General features: G+C 38.2%; 1 protein-coding gene across 4 annotated transcripts in view; it reads right to left on the minus strand.

The window, feature by feature from the left end:
- The window catches only part of CDH8 (cadherin 8), a 226,884-nt gene that overhangs the window by 74,021 nt on the left and 126,524 nt on the right, over positions 1-26,339 (minus strand). For all 4 annotated transcript variants that reach the window (XM_054078926.1, XM_054078923.1, XM_054078924.1 and 1 more), the window contains 3 exons: positions 17,773-17,892; positions 4,764-4,931; positions 802-989 (listed from right to left, as the gene is read on the minus strand). In XM_054078926.1, the coding sequence (XP_053934901.1) occupies positions 802-989; positions 4,764-4,931; positions 17,773-17,892 (476 nt within the window). The remainder of the gene's footprint in view (positions 1-801; positions 990-4,763; positions 4,932-17,772; positions 17,893-26,339) is intronic.

Genomic DNA, 26,339 nt, shown 5'->3' on the forward strand with positions numbered 1-26,339 from the left:
TGTTACAAATTCATAACATTTTCCAGAGCACAGCATGAGAAGCAGCTCTCTCCTTCTATGAAAATAATGAACATTAAATCCACCATCAATGTTTCATTGACTTTACTGGTCAAGTTTTGTTCTAGCTGTGCTGTCTCTCCCCTCTTTTCTGTATATAATCGGGTGGTCCTTCTGTTGTGTGCATGCAAATGCCTCGTGTTGCACACATCAAGACTGTACGAGCCTAGAAAAGGTAACAGAGCTGTAGCTTCATCTAGGGCCCGAATTTGGCACTTCTCACATGAAACAGCACTGATCTCCTTGATAAAGATCGCCAAAATCACGATTCATTGAGCAAAGAGAGTTTGACATGAGCAAAACTGAAAGACTAAGACTCTCACGCATCAGGTAATTTAAGTAATACACGATGATATTTTGTTTTCTCAGAACAGTATTTGACCAGCTATGCAGCAAATCAAATAAGAGAAAAGGTATTTGATGAATGCTCAGCAAAGATTTTACGGAATTTAGTTCTAACCTACTCTGCTTTGGAACCAAGGAAGCAAAACCTGTATTATTTGTCCACGTGAAAGCCCAGATAAGATTAGTACATTCCTAACACTGAAAATACTTCCATCGATGTCTCAGTTGTCACCTAAATGGCAATTTTGAAGGACACAGCTAATAAATCTCTTCCCTAGTTTGACATCTCATCCACATATAAAAGAATCCTTGCAAATCCAGCATCTTCTCACGGGGTAAGCTCTGGCTGGGTAGTTATAGAAACAATAAACAGGTTTTTTCAACAGAGATATCATTTACCTTTCTCACTCTAATAATGCCGTCCTGAGTTTGGGCATCTGTAGTAATTTCAAATATATCCATTCCATCTCCTTCAATAATATCATAGGACGATTTAGCATTTTCTCCAATATCCAGGTCATTTGCTCTCACCCTTCCTATTGGTTCACCAAGAGCAACATCTTCCATTACTGAGAAGTGATACAGACCTTATAAATAAGAGGAAAAGACTAAACATTACACCTGATTCCAGTACCTTTGGTGTGCTCTTCATTTGTTTATACTTCCCCAGTACAATCTCTTGAGATGTGCAACTGATACAAACCACATTGACACAAATTATTTACTGAAAGCAGCAAAATGTGTTCTTGGTACAGGAATATTCAGATTACTGTATGTGAATGTCCTGATACAGTAGTATCCTGCTTTTCATTGCAGGGATGCTCAGTGCTGGCCAACATTAATATTAAGCTACTTTCAACACTGAAAGTATCCAATGTTCTCACTGTAGACACTGTTGAACTTACCATTTTATTTACAGACACGTAAAACTGGAATTCAACTGTAAAATTGTGGCTTTTACTCTGTAGGAAACTGGTCTAAAGCTTTAAAGATGCCACATACAATTTCAGGTCTTTACTACTTTTATGACCCTTTTAATTTGATTTGACACCTCCCTTTTGTAGTAAGACACTAATTAAGAACCATTAAACCCCCAATATTTATGCTTTAAAGGAAAGAACTTTTCATAGCAAATATTGGGGTATTTACTACTTAGTTGCAAGGTTAGACTAAAATCCACTACCAAATGCTATTCAAATTGTCAGATTTTTTTTTTTTTTTAATACTTGCTTCAAACCTTCTGCCTAAGAAGTCTTAAAAATCTATTAGAACTTGTAAATTGTTCTTTCAGGTACTCATTTATTAAGAGAAAAATTCAAAATACCCATTTTATGACAATATCTCCCAGTTCTTAACACTATGCTGAAAAACAGAAAACACACACATGCTTCAAATCAAAAATTCTTTATGAAGTGGCTTTTATTTACCTCTTGGTAATTTACAATTATTGAGTCTAGAGTTAATACGTGATCTAATCAACTGCAGTGATATTTAGTAGTGAAAATAGTCAAAGGAATTCAAGGTTAGCAGGTAAGACCATTAAAACAGTTTTTGACAAAGAGTTCTGGACTTTTCTTTTCTGTCCTCACAGTTGTTCCAAGACAACATACAGCTTTTACTGTTATGTTCTAGAGCTGCTGCTTTAACTATTTGTGGGCTGACTGCAGCAGTAAGAGTTGAAAGCAGGAAGGAAACTGTGAGGAATTCACAAACACATGTATTGGCTACAAATATAGTCTGTCCCAAAGTGATTTTTTTTTTTCTTTAATGTTTCGAAGCTAAATTATTAGAGATAATTTGGAGATCATCAAGATTCCTCAAGAATATTCATAATGGCTCACAAGCAACCAGCAGCCAAAGCAATCAAGTGCCTCAGGAGACTAAATTATGTGTTCATAATTTATACTGCTGTCCACACTTGGTGGTTTGAATCTCCAGACACAGCTGATTGCATTTTAAAGTTGGTATTTTTCTCTCAGATTTATTAAGGTAGTTTACAAAATCTTGTAAAAAAAATTTATTACGATGCAGCTGACTCTTTCACAGAAATTGCTCTCCAGAATCATGAATTGTCCTGTCAAGACGTCGTAGTGCAGAGCTGGCCAAAAATCTGCATTTCTCATCTTTGAAACCCCTCAGTTTTCACAGCAGGGCACGGCTCTTCTCAGTACAATCCTATGGTAAACTGCCAGGTTAAAAACTTCTGTGACTTATAAAATGTCTCTAAAATAATTTCGAAGAGATCATGGAAGTAGTGAAAGTTCATCTTTTTCATTTCTAAAACCCAGGAGGCTAATACTCTTTGAAATCAAACCATAAATATACATTTCTGTCCTGCCTGGAAACAATAAACCGATAAAGCACACTGCTTTCTGAGTTCATTACAATTTATTGTGAAAGCAGCATGTATTACATCTTATGAATTTCTATTTCATTCTGGTTAGACTCTATTGTAAGTTTGATCCTTTCTTATTTTCCTTTCCAGGCAAATGCAAACCCTGCTTTAACGCTGAAAAAAAAATGTAAAAGACTTGATCAGCTCTTGTAGAAGGCCAGAGTCGTGACTAATCTGCAATGCTAGGCAGCACGCTATGAATACTTAGTTTTAAAAGGCAGAATCTGCAGTAACATCCAGTTACAATATTTACTATGGCTCATCCTCATTAAATGCAATACATACATAATAAAAAGTTATAATATCTGTCGTTTTTTCCTAATGGAGTTGCACAATGGTCAGTGTTATGACAGGGTGGTTATTCCTAGATGGTAGCTTGTATTCTGCACTGGAATGCTCTAGCTAGAACAGCTTCAAAGACAGCAACTCAGTCGTTACCAGAGGAAAACTACATTTCAGGGATCCGTGGTTCAGTTTTACTCACACCACCCAGTCAATGAGTCACTGTATCCAAATACAGGAGAATATCTCCACACGCATCCACTCCTGTGCTCCCTGCTGAGACCTCCAGCACGTGAATAATACCAATTAGCATCAGCTACACTGCTAATTTGCTGATCAGATATTGGCAGGCAAAGGCTTTTTGAGACAGAAAGTTCTGATACAAATATGAAACCCAGGTAAAGGGACAAAAGTTGATCTGTAGTCACAGAGTCGGTACATTGCAGGTATAAAAGCAATGTCCCTCTGCATCCCGGTGATACGGCTCAGCCAGGAGCCTCAGCTATAGATGTTTATATTCTCACGAAAACTGTCACCCTCTGTTGGACTACACTGCTGCCCAAAAGCAAGAAATGCAATGGGATATGAAGTTAAAAAAAATATGCATTTCTTATTTTATAAGAGAAAACATTTCCTTTTTAATGCAGTGTTTATTTGCTAAAAAAACTCTAAGGTGAGGTAATAAAATGTATATTTTCCAAATAAGCTTTTACATCTCCTTATTTATTTTATATCTTTCCTCTCTCTCTACCTGTATGTGCATTTTCTAGACTATAGGAGAGTATTTATCATATGCTGAGTAATAGGACAAACCCATTTCACACTCTTTGCGCAGAAGTGGACTTCACATCATACATATGTGGGGAAGGATTCATTTTACAGTAGGTACATAAGCACCTTGCTAGAAGGACATGCTTCTAATAAAGTAAAAATGATATGGATGTGAACATTCCCCAACCCTAAAACAGACTCTTCATATCTTACAACTTTAGCTTTTCAGAACAAGCTGGATAAAAAGAGAAGTTTCTAATAGTGCATTAAATTGTACCTGTTCCAAATAAAATCGATCCAGCCATTATGCTTTTCCCTCTTCTTTTTCTCACCTTCATCTTTGAAATAGACTACAAAGACTGTAGAGAATCTCAGCAGGATGCCAAATCATTTTAACCTAGCCCAGCAAGATATCCATTGGAACCACAGGAGTAAATATGGATTTTGAATTAAGATCAACAATTATCTAGACTCAGACTTATTTCCTTTGTTTTCTTCACTATTACCTGATTAGTCTAACTTCCCTTTTATCAGTTATATATGTCTTTTCCTGGTGTAGTCACTGGTCTGCAGGAGACAGAAGCACATATAACTGCAACTAAAACCAGCACTCAGAAGCAATTGCACTGAAAGCAAATAAATACACGGAAAAAATAGTCCCCAGGCCCTTTTGTGTGGATGTAAGAGGGGTAAGAAGGAAGACAGAGAGCTGTGTACACTGTTGTGGACGCAATTCCCTCTTCCCTAAGCTCTTAATCAGGCAGAGGACTATTAATCTTTCTCCAGTAGCAGCTACATATTTTTAAATTACATTACAAACCCAGGCAACATGATGATAAAAAAAAGCCTGATTAAAAAAAATGACTATATTACTTTCTTGCATAGGAAAACACACACACACAATGGCACTTACTCTGTGCAAACTTAGGAGGATTGTCATTAACATCGGTGAGTGTGATTGTCACTGTTGTAGTTCCAGAGAGTCCACCCATATGTCCTCCCATGTCCTTTGCTTGGATGACCACAAAGTATTCTTCTTTGGCTTCTCTGTCCATGTTGGGAAGAGCTGTTTTAATTATAGCTACAATAATGAAGGGGAAAAAAAGTCAGGTACAGACTCAAATTCAGTTTTGTAGCAATTCTTATAGATATATGTAAATATTGTTGTAAAAATTGAACTGCTAAAGGTCCAGTTAACTTGTCGCTTAGTAACAAGGATAAAGAAGATTTTGATATTTTCAAAACAGTGCATTAGAGTTCACCTACCTGGACTTAATTAAAAGTATGATGAAATTGAAAACCAAGAATTAATTAAACCTGTGATATATACATATTTTTTTTTCTTTTTCTGATAAACTTTTTGGCTTCTGTCCTACCTCCCACAGAAATCCATCCTTTCCCCAAAAAATTCAGAAATAGAAGACAACCACATCGTAAATGTAATGCGTAAACACTGTTAACTCTGTCAGATTGTTTCAAATATTTTAAAGCCAAATCCATTCTTTAATCTACTCCTGTATATAATGCATGCTGCAGTTCTTCCATTAAGTCCTAAATTAAGTGCCCAAGCTTCTACCAGAGAATGACAAGACGTCTTTCTGTATGTCTTTCACTGCAAACCCCTAAGTCACTCCATTGTCCCTGCTCTAGGAAGGTCGCTTGTTGGACAATGATCTCAGGGAGCTGCTATCATCTATTTTATAAGGTTAGAACTTCAGCTAGAGAAGTAAAATGATCTGTGGTATATCAAAATATAAAATCGCAGGAAGATATCTGCAAGGGGACAGATCAATTAAATACGGGACCATATCCACCGCAAACTCCACCGCACTTAAAGGTGAACTGGGAGCCGAGCGTGGAAAGAAGGCAGGCAGGAGCAAGGACCTCAGAAACAAGGAGCCAGACTGCAGAACGGCAAGTCAGCATCCCATTCAGATCCAGACAGAGCGGCCAGGCCAGGAAAACCAGCTGGAAGATTGGATCTGGGTCAGAAAACACAAGATCAGGTGCAGATGTAGCACAGCTGGGGGCCAGCAGCAGACCTTCAGCCCAAAAGCAGCTCCCAAAGAAAAGGAGGGGCAGCCTCTGCATGAAGATTTCTTCCCAACAGCTCACATCAGCCAAGCAAGTGACCCCGGACACAGCCAGGAACACTTCTGAACTTCTGGGAGGAGGTTGTGCTTAGCACCCTGACAAATACAAAGTCCTCCAGTGCACATAGAACCAATAAAGCAACATTGAAGTACAACATGCATGAAATTCAACTATTCTGTATCACCTATAGAAGACATTCTGCAAAACAAAAAAAAAAGGGAAAGGTAAACCCCAAAATATAATAAACAGTTATCAGCTGTGATAGGTGCAAAATACAGAAGGTGAAAGAGCGGGGCTATTTCTTCCATAGCCAATGACATTTATTTGTAAAAACATCTGACAGTTGTGACTGGTTTGGATGGATTGGTTTACTACTTAGGAATTATAATGATGCATTCTGTGAATAATGCTATTCTTACAAATGAGATGACTCATGAAAAGGATGATACAACCTTAGGATATTAGAATTTGGTCCACGATTTTTTTTTTTTTCACTAAGAGCTAATGCAAAGATCAGTGAAATTTTATTTTGATATGTTTTGTGCTAAGCCTACTATAACTTTTTCTCCATTTATATTTCTATGCAGAGTTTCTCTTATTTGTGGGGGTTTTATGTAAACCTCATTTGCATAGTTAAGCTTAGCCTACAAATGACTGCTAGAAGATGTTAAGTTTTGTATTCTGCAGTTTCCTTTAAGACAATTCATTATTTCAATAAATGGATGACTCTTCCTTCACATCTATTTTAATCTGTTTTCCAGTGCATGGAACAGTCTCACTCTTGCCTATGGTTTGAAAGACATCAGGAAGATGAAATAGTTAAAAGGTGCCTACTTCAGAATTACAGTTTCTGACTTTTAAGACATAAAATTTGTTGGCCTTTTTTCCCTCCTGCATAAAAATACTCATCTAACTTGTTATGTCAATGGTTTGATACATATCTCTATCCATTGTCTCAGCACACAAACCATTTGCCAGAAGCTGAGCCAAAGACAAAGCCAAGTTTCAATTTCAAACAGACTAAAAAGTTGAAAGGTTACTGTTTGAATTACAATAAGGTGAATTGAATGTATTTAAACATAAAATATATCAAAATTACACAGATTGATTATTAGCACCAATATGTCTGTATTCAGAAGGCGTAGAATAGAGGTTGACAAAACTGTCAGTATCTCTTATGAGGCAAATTAATAAACACAGAAAGGCTCCATCCTCACCTTAGTAATGTGACTGAAACAAGGTTAGACTAAGAGAGTTACATATAGAGAATTGCAAGGATATTTATTTGTTTTTTGCTTTATTCACCAGTTCAGGCTGGGCTCACAAAAAGTACTGAAACTACCGATCTATTTTTAGAAAACAATTCAGGCTCTCCAAATACTAATACACAGAACATTAACTCATTGAGCATTCAACCTGCTCTACTTCAATTCAACCCAGAAACAAATCGAGAATAAAAACATAATCATTTTCAGCATGCTGTGATGGATGAAAATGATATGGGCCAAACAGGAGAGTAGTTTAAAAGGAAGAGATGAGAATTACCGTAAACTAGTGTAAGGCAGGCAGACAACTGTTGGAAGATTGTATTCAGAGCAGTTATCGATGGCTTACTGTCAAAGTGGATAAATGGATGAAGTGGTTCATAGCATTTGCTCTGCTTATAGCATAATTCAGTATTTCCTGAATGATGGAAGACAGGAAGAACTTACCAACGCTTTCAGATGACACAAAGTTGGGCACCATTACAAGTACTGGAAGAACAGGATTGGAGTTCAAAACAATTTTGACAAATTGGAGAGTCTACAAAAGCAGGATGCAACTCAATTTGGCAAGTAAAAGATACTTTGTGTGCGTGAAACAATTAACTTTACAACTGCAATAGAGCAGATGACTCACAAGACAGGAAAGAACGTGGAGTCAAAATGAGCTGAATGTGAGTCAAGAGCATTTTGCTGATAAAAAGCTCAAACCTTTCCCGGTATATCAACTTGCATGTTAAATGAAAGTACTGTGGAATAAACCTTTCCAAGCACTCATGCCGGTAAAGCTGCACTTAGAATGGTGTGCCCGGGTTTGAGAAACATTGTTTTTTACAGTTATGAAAGTTTGAAAGAAGATTTTACAGCCAAATATGCAAAAATTACTGGGACCTACTCTCCTTTTACACTAGGGAGAAGAAAAGAAAGGATGGGCCTAAAGTACAAACAACAAAATGAGTTTGAATTGTAGCAAGAGAGATTTTACTTAAACATTAGGAAAGGACTCTAAAGGAGAAGGTAAGCACAGACAGAAGTTCACCTGTAGAATTCGTAGCATTTCCATTATGGAAAGTTTCTAAGAACCTAGGAGACAAATGCCTGCTGGGAATGAGAAGGGATAAACCTGCTCTTTTGGGTCGCAAGGGTGCTCTCTGCATTCTCGCTTGAGGTCCCTTCCCTCTGTGTCATTTAAGATGCGGCTTTATGTACTCTGATATTTCACAAACCATAGTCCTATGACGACATTCAATGGCACATAGTACAGACACTTGTATCGTACTTTGGCTGTGGACTAAAGCTGGAAACATCAGGGTGTGCATTGGAAGGTAAAGAAATCAAGAAGTTATTTGTTTCTTCAAAGAATGAAAACACTCCCAGTATCAGAAGTACCTGTTTGGTTTTGGCTGAGTTGCTTCTCCTAAGCAGCTATTGGTGTCACACTGCTCAATAGCAAATAAAACAGCTGCAGAATGGGATTTACTTTTACAGTGGTCCTAACTGCACACACTGAGCAATTTGCACAATCTGCCTCACAACTTGAGGCGGTTAAAATGCACCCCTGTGGACTACTTTCAAAAACCTATTTGGAAGAATATACACTGTCTCACACTGAAAAAGATCAGGGGAAAAGAAGCAATGTGTCAGAGGCTACAGCTGATGGAGAGAAAGAAGAAGCAGAAGGAACAATAGAAACAAGGATTTGGTTTTCACTTTTCACTTGCCTCTCTGTTTTTTAAGGGATCTCTTTATGGTAACGTCATAAAACTACACTTAATAATTGAGAACATAGAACAAAACCAAGCAAGCACTATGTAAAATTGGGATCTGTCCCTGAAAAGCCTTTCTTAAGCATCTCCTTCACCTCACATATTTTGATGAAGACTTTCTGCTTGTTCAACTTTCATACTTTCGAACTTTCCTTTTTTCATTTTAGAAGAGCCAAGTAATTGCTTTCATCTTCCTTCAGTGCTAAATTCTTGGTGAAGATTTTTATTAAATATAAGTCATTTAGGACCCAAACTCCTGAAAAAAATCAATCATAATTTCTTCAGAGAGTCATTCCCTGTGTTCTCATGAGGAACACTGATTATAGCGATGTTTTAGCAGTCCATAAAAAAGGTTCACTTGGAGATCTGTGGAAAACCCATACCATAATTCCTAAGAGATTAATATATCACAACTAACTTTCTTGAAAATTAAAGAAATTCCTATTCTTTGGTGACGTGATACGGGCACACTAATCTACAATTTTTCATTCTTTTTACCCTTAATAAAAACCGTAATATTTTTAACAAAAATTATCACCAAATATTCTAAATTCTTATTTATTTCTAACACCTCAGGATTTTTATTTTATCAAGAAAAGAAAAATATCTGCAGCATGTAGCAAAGTTGGCTAACTTTCCAGAAAATCTATCAATTATTGGACTAGTCTGAACCACATTTAGATGGAGATATATTTCAAATCGAAAACATCAGCCGCAGTAAAAATAATGACTAGATAAGGAATTGAATACTCTGTTATATCATTTTATGTGGAGTGATTCTGTGCCATTTTTGTATTTTTAAGAGAGAAGCTGATAGTGTCCATATTTTATTACTATGTTTACTTTAAAAAATTCTGCAGGGAAGATGGCACTGCCTGCCTTTATGGTAAACTGTGAGATGGAAGTCAAATATTGATTTATTAATTCTCTTGTTTCTTGTGTCACCTGCAACCTTTGTACCTGTATTTTTGTTTTCAGCCCATACTACTTTCATTTTTGTGTTTTCTGATCTTGCTTTCATTTGGGAGTCGACCTTGCAGGTTTGCCATTGTGCATAAATTAACACTACTTACCTTTCGCTATATGTATTCTGCTTGATGAACATTATATAGGATGTGATTGGATAACACATACCGCAATACTGCCTTTTTAAATCAGATGAACTTGTATCTGGGCTTTGTAGCCTGGGTAAAAAGCTTCCATCTCTACCTACCGGTCATCCCCTTTTCCCTGGGACCAATTTTCACTGGCACAGTGCAAGGATTGCCCTCTCCCCAACTGAGAATGAATGCAGCAAATAAACAGTCTGCCCTGCATTTATGACCTTGCCTCCTAAGGATTTTATGTGTAATGATCCTCTAATACCTATAATTATAGTAGACACTTTACAGAAAGTGGCCTTGGATTCTTTTGCAGATGCTTTCCAAATCCAGCTCTGTGGTTCCAACGCCTCTCTCTAATTCTGCCTCCTGAAGCAAAACACTATTTAGATATGTAACCCCCGTTTTCCTACTCAGCATGAGGAAAGTGGTTAAGTCCTAACTATCTCACTAGCTTCTTAAAATGACAGAGGGATTGCTCTGAAATGCAAGAAATATGTGTGCTATCAGCTTTTTTGATACTACTACTATTAGATAAACTCTAAAAGCAAAAATCACTTTTTGTTAAATGCCAATATGTCTCAATCTTAGGCTCCCATCTTTACCAACTACAGAGCATCATAACTGTTTTCAAAGACCCTTGCAGTGATTTTATACTTCCTTTATTAATCAGAAAAGACAGCTCTTGCTGGCACTGAAGGACGCAATCCTACACACCTTATCCGTAATTTTTGCACTTCCTACTTCTAAGTAAAAGCAAAAACCACAGGACTGACCCTCAGGTCTGCTGCACCAACAGTTTGTCAGCACAACTCTCTCTCCTAATGGACTGTCACCAAGACAACTTTCGGAATCACCAAAGAATCTCTGTACAAACATCTTAACGCAACTCCTAAGGTTGCACAGTATCCTTGGGACACAATGACAACAAAAGGCGTATATAAATTTGAAAATATACTCTATTTTCAGCATTGCATCCAAGTGCATCAAATGCTCTCAAGACAAAGCTGAAGGTGCTGTAATGGAACCAACCACCTATAAACTCCAGAAATCTTTGCACGTGCTGGAGCCGACTCTGCTACCTTGGGAATGCCGCCATGGGGCTGCATAGCTGGGCTGTATGCTGCTGCACAGACCTGCCTCCTCCTCTAGGAAATTAGTTCCTACACCTCATTTGCTACAACAGAACCACATCAACTTACCCCAGTTCATGCCTCTTGAAATTATTCCAGTTAAAAGGCGAGATAACTATAAATCTGTAGGAATTGGCAAGGATATCGCAACAGCACTGGTTCAGAAAATGAGCCAGAAAGCAGCAGTTCAATCCAGGCTTTGACTAATGTCAAACAAGTCCTTTCTCTACAACAATCCCATGAGGGTTTAATTCTTTACTATTTAGAAACCGAACTGTTTAGAAAGGCTCTGTTGAACACAAGTTAGTTTTGTTCCTAGCAGCTCATTATTTTCCCCTTCCATTGCAAATTACTTCCTTTGTCCAGACTGGTTTCTCATCTCTCCCTGGTTTGACAATGCTACCTTGTCATTTTATCAACTGTAATTACAGAAACAGTCCCCATGCCTCTCTTTTATTAACACCTCTCAAATATTTGTGCAGTGATCTCATATCCTCCTTTAATCACCTCTTATCCAGTTTATACAAATTAAGTTCAATCAATCTTTCATTATAAGTAATATTCTCCTCACCTTAGCTTCCCTGCTTTGAACTTTCTTTGGTATTTCAGTAGTCTTTTTTTACGATAATGGGTCGCATCAGGACTACATACAATATTCTGAGGGCAACTTGTGCTGTCACTGAGAGGCACCATTACTAATAAACTGGATATGAACAACCATGTAGAAGAAATAGTGAGTAACCTCACAAAAATGTCTGTAACTCAAGAGTTGTTTTGGTTTATCCTCTCACCACCCTACCTGGTTTTATTCTGCTGGACTGTATTTCAAGGTCTAGGTAAAGGAAGATAATAAAGACTGGAAATTAAAATAGAAGATTCAACCCCTGCCTCTGCTGAATGCCATTTTCATGCCTCCTAGGCCTATTCAAGTCAGAACCACAGGGTTCAACACTGTGGTCCAGAGAGGGCCATATACATAAATCATTAAATGCTCTATTGATTAAAGCATGTGCACCTTCTCAAAGAAATATCCACATTCTATTAGGAGAGGTTTTATTTTTCTAGGTCTTTTTAATCTTCTATTCATCTCAGCTTTACTAACTTGAACTTTGGGTTTGTACCAAAGGACTATATCCAACACAGCAGTGTTTAAAACCTATTCATTTTGATTTATAGTAAGGGTTTATGCTTGAATAATACAAAGTGTTTTGCTTTCAGTAGGGTGTTTGCTGCAATTTGCCTTGTTCACGTACCTATACTTCAGGTGTGTGTAGGAATGACATTATTGAAGTTCATGTGAAATGTAAATAAGTGAGACACAGCTGAAAACGTATTTTCTCATCTATTCCTATATTGCAGAACACAGTGTCACTTCATATTACATTCCATTATGATAATCTTACTTTAAAGCTGACAGTCATGATTTAATATCCTTGGAAAAGCTTAAAAGTGAGAAGTGTGCTTTAGCTACTTTTAGCAGTCTTAAGGAACCCCCTTCCCCAGTCCTTTGATTGTCATGATTCGGATTATGAGACAATACATACAACTTGTTTATCTTTATAAATAATACAAATTAGTTAAGAAACCTGGCATCAGTCAGTCAGATGTAACGATAATGAGTTACAGAACATAATTTAGTCCCTTGTGAGTGTTCTTACTAATCTGATAACATCACATTGTAAGTGTAGCCTCTCATAGAAAACGGGAATCTGTATCTTTGTAATGTATTATTTATGTTTACTCTTTACCCAATAAACCAGTGGTCATGTTAAAGTTCACCTATGGAAAGTGAAAAATATTCAGAATGAGCCATCAAAAAAGCATTTACTCTGAGCCATATTCAGAGCCCTAAATGAAAAAGAACTTCTGAATTACCTTCTTTCATGTGCCTATAACTCATACAGAAGAACTTGCAAACTAGAACTGCAGAAGTATATGCATTTTTCATCTAAGTTAATGGAAAATTATTATTTTATGGGTCACTTACCGGTACTTATTTCTGTGCACCCAGCATTATAGAATTGTTTCAGCAAGGAGGTCAAGAGTAACGTTAAGAGTTTCAGCCATGAGTTTGATTCAGATGAGGCCCACGCCTACTTAGTGTCAGGTTAGTAGGAACAAAAAAGCAGAAGAATAAGCAATTGCTTTCTTCAGGCTTACATTCAGGTGCAGCAACCCTTTCTGCCGTAGGCATGAAGGCATATCCTACACCTTTGCTCCCTCTTTTTGTTCAGAGTACTAGAGAAGAGAGCGGAACCAGGAGGCGTGATTGAGATTATTCCTGTGGTCAGCTCCCATTAAAATCAAGGGGCAAGGTCAGACAATCTTTAGTCTGAGTGAGGAAATGAAAAAAAAAAATGATAGGCAGAGCAGCCTTTCTGCGGCTGCCCTGGTGCTGGCAGCTGCACAGATCTAAATCTAGTCTTATTTTCTACAAAACAAAACTAATAAAACATCGGCCTGACAGAAAAATAGTAACTAGATCAGTTCTAAGCAGCAATGCTTTTGGTAACACTTGATATGCTCCTATGAATGACAGAAATTAGCCACATTCTTAAGCAGATCGCTTTAACATAGCACATTTTTAAAACAGTGATTCCATTTTGGGAAAGACACAATTCTAGACACAATGTCTGCGTTCAGAAAAAAACGTTTCAAATGAATTGGAAGGGCTTGTAACTTAGCAGGGGCATTAATGACATGTAACCAGAGTGAAAATGCAGCTGTACACATATTCCCCTGTATCCCTGCCCCTGCCCAAACTCCCTCAGACTCTGAAGTATTTGTTTTGGAGAAGACACTGTCAGACCGAGCTGTTCTGCGTTAGTTTGTACGCTGTGACAATCATATCCAAACATGAAAACTTCCTCCATGAAAACTTCCCAGGATGTTCCCCAGGACTACACACAAATGCGTAAGAGAATGTGTTTTCCTGGCCTAGCTACTAAGAAGAAACAAATATTAGTTGTGATGGTTCATATTGCTAAGGTTGGATAAACGTAAAGAAACAGCTCCTACAGACTTACTATTTGCTTTGGACACTTTCTTTTTGTTAAAATGCTCTTTTCACTCTATCTATCCATGCTACCATCACTACCATCCAAATTATAGAGATGCTAAACTAATGTGCATCTTTTATGCACCGCTACCTCTCAAAGGTGAAATGCAGTGCCACAAGCTGCTGTGAAATTGCAGCTCTTCGCATACTGCTATTGGCATTTTGAGACCGTTTGTACCAACCCATCAAACTCTCTCTGGTACGTAATAAACATTATCATCCCCTCGCTTCAGAATTCTGGTATGACCATGAAAATCTGCTTTATAGTTCCTTACATTCTCTGAAACCAACACGTCTCTTCAAAAGAAGCACAACTCTAAGGCTGTGGGGATTTAGAGCAATATTTTTCATCCTGTATAATATCTACATGACTACCTTCCTCCCTGCATCTGGTTTGGTTAACAACTAGACTTTTGTTCACATTTATTCTTTATATAGTCCAAACAAATGTATGCGGGAGCACTTCAAACGATTTGACTTTTAGTATGGAATCCTCAACATAAGAAGGATATGGACCTGTTAGCACAAGTCCAGAGGAGGCCACAAAGATGATCAGGAGGCTGGAGCACCCCCCGTACAAGGACAGGCTGAGAGAGTTGGGGTTGTTCAGCTGGAGAAGAGAAGGCTCTGGGGAGACCTTATAGAGACCTTCCAGTACCTGAAGGGGCTACAGGAAAGCTGAGAAGGGGCTGTTCACAAAGGCTTGGAGTGACAGGATGAGGGGCAACGGGTATAAACCGGAGAGCGGCAGATTTAGACTAGACATAAGAAAGAATTTCTTCACTATGTAAATAGATGGGTTGGAAATAGATGACCCTTTCCAACTCAAACTTTTGTATGATTTTATGATTCTAGTAGGGTTAAGATTTCTCTACGTGAATGAAGACACATGTCAGACACAACAAATTCTGCAGATTTTAGAACATGACAAGCAATGGATAGATCTGTCTAATATCACAGAAACAACTGTGTACTGTCTGGATTTAACCAGCCGTTTGGTGGGTAGCTGTAGGAGTAGTACAGTAGTTACACTGTGAGTGAATGCCATTAAATAGAGACAGCAAAGAAACAGAGGACAGCCTCCGTACATAAACTCATTCCATTGTAATGGTTTAGAGAAGAGCTTGACTGATGTCACAGAATCATATAATAGTTTGGGTTGGAAGGGACATTAAAGATCATCCAGTCCCACCCCTGCCATGGGCAGGGACACCTCCCACTGGCTCTGGTGCCCAAGGCCCATCCAACCTGGCCTTGAACACCTCCAGGGATGGGGCAGCCACAGCTTCTCTGGGCAACCTGGGCCAGTGCCTCACCACTCTCATAGTGAAGAAACTCTTCCTTACGTCCAGTCTAAATCTGCTCCTCTCCAGTTTACCCCTTTGCCCCTCGTCCTATCACCACAAGCCTTTGTGAAGAGTCCCTCTCCAGCTTTCTTCAGGTACTGGAAGCTGCTCTAAGGTCTCCTCGGAGCCTTCTCTTCTCCCAACTCTCTCAGCCTGTCCTTGTGTGGAAGGTGCTCCACGGATCTAGAAAAAACAGGGAATCTGTAACTGCTTATTCACTCAGAAGCAGCTCCATAACATCAAGCTACTTGCTCAGGGACTGTGGCAAATCCGCAGTCGAATTCTTTATGACTAAATTCCCTTTAGAAACTAACATGTCATTTTCATGGTAACTGAACTGCTACTCAAAGGAATATTTGTAACTGGAAATGAAGGCAGGAGATGGAATTTAATGCTGGTGAAACAGGAGAAAAATCATGGTGTTCACCAAAAAGCTTTGGAGTTTTCTCTGGCTTTTATGGTAAAGGAAATCACTTTCCTTGGTGATTACTTCATTGGATTAAACATAAGGTTTTAATGCAATACAAATAATAAACCATGGTAAAATTCAACATTATTTTTTACATTTGGAATATTTATTTCCCCTGCCAAAGAACTACATTTCCCTAGTAAAAACTGAGAAAGAGCCTACAGCTAATCCCCTGCTAATTAAGACAGCTAACTCAAGTCATTACTGCATGCAATAATTTGCAATATTAAAGGAAACAAAATCATACATTTAGATACATAACGGTCAGGGGTCTCTTCAGAGTTATCTTTCCGCATGACTTGTGACAAATCACCCAGCATTACTAAAAGGCTCCACTAATAACACCCTCCTGACATCCTTATTTTTGAAACAAGCTACTGGTTTTCCGTTGTGCTGTTCTAGTGTTATTCTTTGCAAATCTCTATTGTTTATTCAGCAAAAAAATGAAATACTGAATCACATTCCAGAGATTGGTTTCACACTTATGGTAGCTATCCTTCAACATAAGAATTTACTTAAATGAATTAAACCATTAATCTATTTATAATTATCGTCCTACACTATTTACCTAAAGTCCCTGCAAGTTAGGGCATTTGTAGGAAGGGGAAATAATTTCTCTGATGCAATCGCACCAGACAGAATTACAGAACTTGCAGACCCTGAAGAATCTAAGAGTACTCTGTTTAAAGTTGGTGAAAAAACTAGCACACTTAATCTATTAAAAGCCTCCTTTGAAAATTTCTCCTAGTACTTATTAAATATTTTGCTAATCTACATGAAGACAAGAATTTTTACTCCTGCTTTACGTCTTTTTTGTTTGTATAAATTCAGGTGCTTTTTTGTATGTTTTATCATGAGTTATAGTTTTGTCTTCCCTAGGGGATCGCAGCTGCTTGACTCATCGTGCCCAGGGATGGTTCAGTAGTGAACAGGTACGGTTGGATTTGATGATCTCAAAGGTCTTTTCCAACCAAATGCTTCCACGATTTTACAACAGTGATTAAATCAGCTTCTAGTAACAGGTGAAAGAACATAAGAAATAATATCAAATCCCTTTAAAAAACGCTTCTCAGACATAACTAAATGAATTTGCTGTAAGTATGACATATGTACAGGAAACAGAAGGGATTGGATTTATTGGCACTTCTTTCAGATGACTTTCAAGACTTTAAAACCACAGAGAAATAAAGCCATCCTAAATGTATGCTAATAGAAATTCATACTAAGGCTCAGTATCATGTTTGTTCTTTCTCCCGATTCATCCAATCAAGAAAGAAAAATAATTTTTAATGAAAAAGCACAACATACTCACTAAAATCCCCAAGCTAGACTGTACTTTTTTAGAAATACTGTAGTTTCATATTGACAATTACATCACACTCATTAAATTCCTCAGGCCACCTTTCAGTCCCTAATCAATTATAAGTCATATAGCATTTCCACTACCTTCAGTTTTGCTTCAGTAACTTCTGTAATATTAGCAGCACCATTACCTGCATTATCATTAATATAGATTTTTCTTTGTCTTTTCACACAATCGGACCCTAACGGAATACAAGTGAGACATGTTACAAGTTGGTAATACTGGCAGACAACTACTTGTGCTCCTTGTTTAAATGTATCATACAAAATATGTAGAAGGCACAGTCACTTGTGCAAATATAACCTAGAGATTCATGTTCAGAGGCACCTACCTGTATGTGGCTCAATAGAAAAGTAAGGCTGTCCTTCCAGAATGCTATAAACCAGCTTGGCACTATTTCCATACACGGGATCATCCGCATCTGTAGCTGTGACTTTAGTAACAAAGGTACCTAAATAAAAAGAGTATATACAATTAACTTGTACAGTCTGACCAGAAATGTGTAGAACTTGTTCAAAAAATAATTCGAAATGAAAATATTTTCCTTGGAGCTGTAAAGAAATTTGTGAGGCAGGTGACAGTATTGAGAGAAGAAAGAACATCAGGGACAACTTCAAATATTACTTGTGGAACACAAACAAAACATTTTCCTACAAGATGAGCTATGCCAGCAGGCTGAATTTCTGGGCAAAGAAAAAACCTTTTTAGTAGCTGTATTGCTTAAGGTTTCTTTGTAGAGTGCATTTAAAGCTACCTGATAGATCTGCGTAGACTTCAAGCACTTGCAAAGGAATCATATCAAAGCGATAGAAAATACAAGGTTAATAGTACAATATAATACGTTGCATTTAAGATTTGCAAAATCACATTTGAAAGAACCTCACCAAGTTGCAAAGACTGCACAGAAAGGCAATAATAGAAAGGGTTCTTTTTCCTTCTCTTGGCTTGCAGCCATAATAACGGCTTGATGTGGCCACAGTGACAGAGTCAGGACAACATGAATTGCTCTGAAATGAGGCTCTGCCACCGAGGGGTCCATTGTCTAGCGACAGCTATAAATTCCATATTCTGTCCAGAAAAACAGAAGAAAAAATTAAGGAAATTGCCCCTTCTATTTCTTAGGCAACACAGTGCTCCCAATTTCTGTAAGACGTAAAATCAAATGAAATTCAGGTTACATTAAACTCGCTGCAGAGAGGGCTTTTTGGAATGACTTGAAATTATAATGATGCCATTAATTAGGCTAAAAATAAAGACAATATATAAGGGGAGAGAGAAAGCAAGAGTATGAGATAGGTTAAGGGCTGAATTATGCTACTTACATTCAGAAAAGAAAAGTTATAAACAAAATACTCCCTTTCTGGATACACCAATAAAACCAGCCTCCCTTTCCCTTTCACACTTTGTGTGCTGCTGAATCCAAATTGCATGGCACTTCAGGACAGGAACAGTAAAGTAAAGGCGGGGGAGATCCATTTGGAATGTCCTTGCATTGTGATCTCTGTCTGGTCTGGGCAGGTTTGGGCATAACAATACAAGGAAATTGTTTAGAGGAATATTTGCACATTCAGAGATAATTTGCACATCACCCTATAGCTTTGATTCTGGGCTTTCCCACATGGCCTCTTTGAGCACCAAGGCAATATATGGGGCTGGCAGGATTGGGAACATCTAGAGGAATAAATAATACCTTATTCATGCAGTCAAAGTTCTGCAGTGCTTGACATTGTGGAGGATTTGCTGCATGGGAATAACAGGATATTTCCCAGGGAAGGGAAAACAGATTGCAGAAACACATCTCACTAGGCAATCAAATGCCCACGGCTCGCACTGGTCATTTATTTTGGCTACTGGTGTACATTTATCTGTTCTTACAAGGGGAGAACATCAAAGAAGAGCAGCAGATCAGCTGGCTATCACATAAGCTCTACCACAGCCCCACCTGGCAGGAAGGTACCTCACCAGCCTCTCCTGCTGCTCAGCAGGGTCCAGAAGAATCCACATGGACTGCAGCTGACGTCTACCCATGTGGAAGAGGAACACAATGCTGGCGAGTATTATATCGCATCGATCTTCGACGACATGCCTGCTGAACCCGTTCTTATAAAACATGCAGACTGTTTATGCTTTGAAGCTTCACTGGTTTCGATGTTGAGAAGCGGTTATATCTACCCTTTAATATAATAATCTTTAACCTGCCACTGGGCATGAGAAATGGACTTTAACTTGATGATGTTGGTATGTAAGGAATTAACACGGGAAATGTCTTGTCTGACCAGTTACTAATTTTGCCGCATACCCGGACGCTAACAGGCAATGCCTGGTAGCTCTGAGTGAAAATGATAAAGGGGACAGAAGACATGAACATGGTCCCCAGCCGCGTACCAAGTACAGCAGCCTCAGCCCACAGATTACATCCTGAATGACCTCCTTCACATACAGGAGAATAAAAACAGTAACAGGGAAGCAACCGTAGGGCACATTCACAGGCCACGGCATATGCTACAGAAAATAAATGAAATAGGGAACAATGACAAGGAAGCATGCAGGAAGCTTGAGTTTGGATGTTGCAGGAACAGAGGAACAAAAGGACCCTTTGTGGTTTGCCCACAAAGCATGAAAAGATGTAGCTATTAGAATTGTCTCACATATTTAAGTTCTGTTGGATTACCTTCTATACCTCATACATCAGTCACGAGTTCTCTGTTTTGTTGTTCCTGTACTGCCCCTCTCACAGAATTCCAGCTCTAGCCTCACCACCCCAGCAGGACATGCCCTGCAGTTCACCATAGCTGTTGTCCCATGTGTGATACCAAATATGAATGTAGAGGTCAGTGCTTTCTTCAACTGGAGTCAAACTGAGGGAGTCGATGATATACCAGGGTTCTGGGGGAGTTGCTGCTATCATAGAAGGTTACAAAACAACAGCTTTAAGACAGAAGTCTGTGTAGAACATCATACAATGGGAGAAGGGTGGAATAAGATAAGGCTCATCACAGAATAGTGAAGATATTTTTAAGAGTATTTTATCTCGGCTGTTTCATTTTGTTTCCATAATATATTTTATTTTCCTTTGTGTATAAAGAAATGAAACTGTTGACTTCTTTGAGATTGTGTTTGATTTGCTTAGCTGGCTCTCATTTCAAAGGACATCCGAAATAATTACATTGCTTGTTTAGAAAGATTTGATATATAATTTCTATTCTTTTCTTATTCCACTGGAGAATTCCTGAAGACTTTTATAGATATTTATTTCAAGATTTCGAAACTCAAATGGCTTTGCTGATTCTTTGATAAACGCATCCTTTATCCCAAGTGTTCATTAGACATTAAAGTTGCATACTTCTTAATAAAAAGAGAGAATCAGCGTCTAACTTTGCTTCCAATCCTGATACTCAGTTCTTAAGACTCCTTCCTTGTGATATAAAATAATTTTATCGCTTCTTGAGGCCCCAAGTTTATCTGAAATTTATACATACATTAAAAATACATACATAACCGTTAGCATTCCCATCCACTATATACACAAAAAGGGGTGGGGGTGAGTGGAAATAGCATCCTCTTTTTTTTCTGACCCTTACGGGTCATTTGAAATGTGACAATAATCTCATCTAATAAAATTAATGAAGGAAACGGAAAAATAAAATGTTCTCCCAGCTCCTAGAAATCAATTCCTTTCCCTGCCAGTCTCTGCCATTCAGCGCTTCATTTCTGACCATCATACACAGTTCCCAGGTTTGTCAAATTCAGTAATTTGCTCCCAACAATCTTATTGATGAAAATTGGTTATGAAAGATGTAAGCAATCATGAAACAGAAATTAAAGAAATTACTTCCACTATTGAAACTAGTTAAGCTTTTATATACTTTACATTTTATCACCCTTAATGTGATTTTTTTCTTTTTTTTTCATTTTATTCCCTGAACCAAATCTTCCCCAGGTGTGAAGCAATCCACATTAATACAGTCACACAGGCATTAAGAGGTGTATAAAGGAGGAAACTCTGCCTGCTCTGCAGCTGCAGAGGATGCTGTTGCATCAGTGCTGCTCCAGTTTACCGTAGGATGCTAAGGGTCCAGAAGAAGCAGCAACTCATCCAACTCCCGCAAGTGACCAAACCCTTTCTCAACTAAGCACAAACCATGGCTGTTATTTAGGCAATCTCTCACACACAGCAGAACTCTCCGTCCTTTTGTCTAGAGCCTTGGATTATCAATATTTAAGTAGGATTTTACTCCGCTCTGGAAACTACAGTTATAAACTACATGCATATAAATATTTTTATATGCATAATGTGCTTAAAGTTTTAAAGTTAATTTTTTTGCATTGAAAAAGCAGCAAAAAGCAGGGAAGAGCATTTATTGAGTAAATGTTCTTTGAAAAAACAACATTCTGGGTTCTACCCAGCAAATAACCAGCTAAGGTTTTGTTTGTGTTGAATTTTGACTGCATTTGGCTTGTATTTGTTTCTTCGTCAATGCTACAACAAACTCATTAAGCTAGAGACTATAAATTTGAAATGGTGCCATTTTTACAAGAAAGCCACTATTATAGTCCAAGTCACTGTTGTCCTAATTACAATAATATAGCAGTTTTATATAATCCGGCCCAACAACATAATCACTGCTTCTTTTTTGCTTTATGCACCTAATATTGCCTTATGTAAAACAAACCCATTTTTTCAACAGAGGCTGCACATTTTAAGACGTTCAGTTAAAAAAAAACTTCGGCGAGGTTTTTTTTTCCCGAGGTTCACTTTTGCAATGCTAATGACCCTGCGATTAAATATGGACTGCAAAGAGATTCAACAGATTTTAATTCATGAACACTTCTAATGTGATTTAGCCATTAACCATTGCTGATTGTATTACTCCGTCAGTGTCAGGTTTCTTAGTTTCTCTTTGCAACAGGATAGCAATCAGAGATGCAATTAGCAATAAAAGTATTTTTATATGGCTAGGTAAGAAAGCCTGTGTTTGCTGGCAACCTAAGATTAAAAGCCATCATAAAAATGAGCTGTGTGTGCTCAGCTAGTGCTCTTCTGTTGTTTCGACTGTGTTTTTATGTGCAAGTCAGGGTACAGATTCTGCAAATTAGTCAGAAAGAAAAATGCATATGCTGCCACAGGGAGCAGGAAAGCAAATTTTTTTGGTGTGGCAGTGAAATGTATGTACTGAAAAACACAAAAATCAAACTTGTACATTCTAGAGGAGGTAAGGCAGACTCGGTGCCAGAAATTTACATGAATCCATATTCATTGAAGCAACCATTTTGTTGAAAGATTGTAATGGCTGGGAAAAATAAAAAATGTGACCATCATGCAACCTAATGGGACCACATTTTCTCATTTTCCCAGTGACTTCTGGTGTGCTTTGCTTTTCTGATGTCCTTTTTGGTCTCCCTCCCTCTTTCTCTCCCACTCATCCCAAATCTTGACAGGCTAAAATCTCCATTTCATTCAGGAGATCTGATTACCAATCTGACACGGCATTAAAAGTATATTTGCATGTAAAAGACCTACCACTATTTACCAACTGGTTTGTTTTTCTAAGAGGATCACCGTGCTTTAAAATCTCTAGCTAGATTTTGAGCTTGGCTGATAGTAGACCCGCAGTCAGTAGCCGTCAAAGCCAAGCATTGTTTGTATTCAGCAGGTCAGATAAGCATTCTTTCCAAAATGAAGCCTTTTCTTCACTGCCCTTCTTTGCTATAATCTCACAGGTAGCATGACAGTTGTTGTCATGGTAACAATTTTTTATTGAATAAAACTGCAATAATCTCATAAAAACCTGTATAACTTCTTGACATGTAAATTATTACTGCCTCAAAGCTGAAGAAACTTATTTGTATTTGTTTTTCATTGTAGCTGAATTTTTTTTTTTAACTAAACCCCCATAGTTTTAAGCCTTAGCAATCCTGTATTATTCTACATGAGACCATTTCTAAACACAAAATCTACGAATTAGAGATTTCACTAACCAAATAAAGAAAATGCATGTGGAATAGAAATCGGCGTAATGGATTTCAGAGCTTGTCAACATATGCAAAATGCACACATAAAATATTAGCATTGGTATTTTAAACCACATAGAATCATAGAGTAGTTTGGGTTGGAAGAGACCTTAAAGCCCATCCAGTTCCAACCCCCTGCCATGGGCAGGGACACCTCCCACTGGCTCAGTTGCCCAAGGCCCATCCAACCTGGCCTGGAACACCTCCAGGGATGGGGCAGCCACAGCTTCCCTGGGCAACCTGGGCCAGGGCCTCCCCACTCTCATAGTGAAGAAATTCCTCCTTCTGTCCAGTCTAAATCTGCCCCTCTCCAGTTCATCCCCCATTGCCCCTCGTCCTATCCCCACAAGCCTTTATAAACAGCCCCTCTCCAGCTTTCTTGTAGCGCCTTCAGGTACTGGAATGTTGCTCTGAGGTCTCCTTGGAGCCTTCTCTTCTCCAGGCTGAACAACCCCAACTCTCACCTGCACAGCTCGGTGTCTACACAGCTACACACACATATACAGGCAAGCACCTTGTATGAGTGTTTCAGGGTTCTGTTGCAAATCATACATCACTTCACTTTTACCTTCAACATCAGTACTCAAATGTATTTTTATTATTGTTAATAGCTACTTTATTGCCAAAGCTCTAAAAGCCCCACATGTGGCTCAGGTCTCTCAATGCAAGGAAGTTCTCTCCCCAAAGACTCCAACAGCTGAATTCCATGAAAGCCAAATACAAAGAGACAACTGAAGAGATGATAACAGGCTACAAGTTATCCTGGAACACAATGCTGTCAGCACACAGTGGTGCTACTTCCAGATCTACGTGCTGTCAGGTTAGCACACCCACCCAACAGTGTCTACAGGATGTAGGCATCAGGGGAGAGCTTTGAGGACTGCTTTGAGAGTAGATGACAGAGGTCTTGCGTGCGTTTTCCAAAAGATCTTCCCACACTTAAAGGAAAGTACGTCCAAAATAGACTTTTTTTAATAGAAAAATTTACTTTTAAGTGTCCAGTGGACCCCTTTCAGTGGTGAAAAAGGTGGAAGATGACAACCTAAGCAGTGGTGAGGGGTAAAGATGTGGACCAGAATAGTCCACTAAAGGAAAAATGGACAACTTATGCTTGACAAGCTAGAGAAATGAGAGAGAAAATGTGTACATTATAGATGTAATACTGAAATGTGGGTGATGAGAACTACATAAATACACAGATGGATACAGGACTTCATCTGTTGCAAAGAGAAAAACAACAACAAAAGCTTCCTTAACAAAGAGAAATCGTAGAACAAGGAACAGCTCCCCAAGGGAAATAACAGAATCCTCCTCTCTGAAGAGTTCACTTTATTGCACAGGATGTTAAATAATGTATTCTAAGGGAAAACCCTGGAAAGACAGGAAGATTAACTGATAGGGCAATTTGTCTTTCCCAGCCGTAATTTATATGACTCTAAGTAGTGAAATACCGTGATACTGTCATGATCTTGTTTATGATGATTAAGGTAAGGAAGAAGGAAAAGAGAGTTATTCATACAACTCAGTTTTAGGCTGAACTGGTTAAATTATAGAATCATAGAATCGTTTGGTTGGAAAAAAACTTTGAGATCATCCAGTCCAAACGTACCTGTCCACTATTAAACCAGATCCCTGAGCTACCCACCTTTTAAACCCATCCAGAGATGGGGACTCCACCGTCTCCCCGGGCAGCCTCTGTACCCAGGTACCTAGTGGCACTAGTGGCAAGGGAGAGAGACAGAATCATCCTCTCTTGGGAGTCTTCTTTCTTGGAATCCAAAGGAATCCAAATTAAATTAGCCAGATAATGTTAATGCCTAAATTTCAATCATATGACTATTCTCTTACGTACTCAAAAGAGGCCATACCAGTCTATAACACCAGTCCTCCAGGAACTTCAATATACATATCACATATATTAATATATATTATATATATTAACTCCTATGTGCACTTACATACTCATATAGACAATTGCATACACTTTATGAAACAAATTACAATTGATATATTTCATATTCAGCTTTGTAAAACTACTCCAAAAGATTAGAGTAACAAAGCGTTACGTGCTCGCTTTGCTAGGTTGTTTTTTTTTATATAAGTAATCATATGTAATGTCACTGAAACGCACAGAAAAAGAAGTTTGATGACCCAGTACTCTGCAAACCTACAGGCAACGGCAGATGCTGTCCCAAAGAACTGATAGTCTAAAGCAAAATTATTAACAGCTGAAAAATCTGGCTTAAAGGCATTTGTAAGAATCAAACAGGAGCAGCTTGGTCAACAGTAGGAAATAACCACTACAATAAATCATGAAGTGTCATGCAGGAAAAAAACCAAGGAAATATTTCCTGTTTCCACCAGGAAAACTATCTTTTCATCTACCTCTGATACAGTTCCATAAGCAGAAGAGGAATCTGAGTTGTTTTTTCCAAACGTTACATATTTTCTTATTGCAATTTTTCAAGTAAAGAGTTCAGAAAGTTAATGAAATCTTTAAAAAATGTTAATGTTATGCAGTATGTGTATGAGCCAAAATCTCTGAACAACTGAATACCCTGCCAACACGGAACACGACAATGTTTTTTGATTGCTCATGTGTCATTTTAAGGACTTTTTATCATGGGAGGGAAATGGGAAAAATATATTGTATGCAAATGTGTAACTGCAGAAGTATGAAATGCGCTTGCTATGCGTAGCAGAAAAATGCCTCCTGCACAGCCACAGACAATGGAGCAAGCTGGCAGCCTTCAGCACTGTGCAGCTGTATAATGAGGACTGTGGGAAGCACGTCTGTGAAATCTAATAAGCTGTATATTTTACACTTTTTTTTGTGCATAAACTAATTGTTTTAAAACTCCGAGGCTGCCTTTCTAACACGACCTT

The sequence above is a fragment of the Cuculus canorus genome, chromosome 13 (genome assembly GCF_017976375.1).
Source record: "Cuculus canorus isolate bCucCan1 chromosome 13, bCucCan1.pri, whole genome shotgun sequence".
Taxonomy (NCBI): domain Eukaryota; kingdom Metazoa; phylum Chordata; class Aves; order Cuculiformes; family Cuculidae; genus Cuculus; species Cuculus canorus.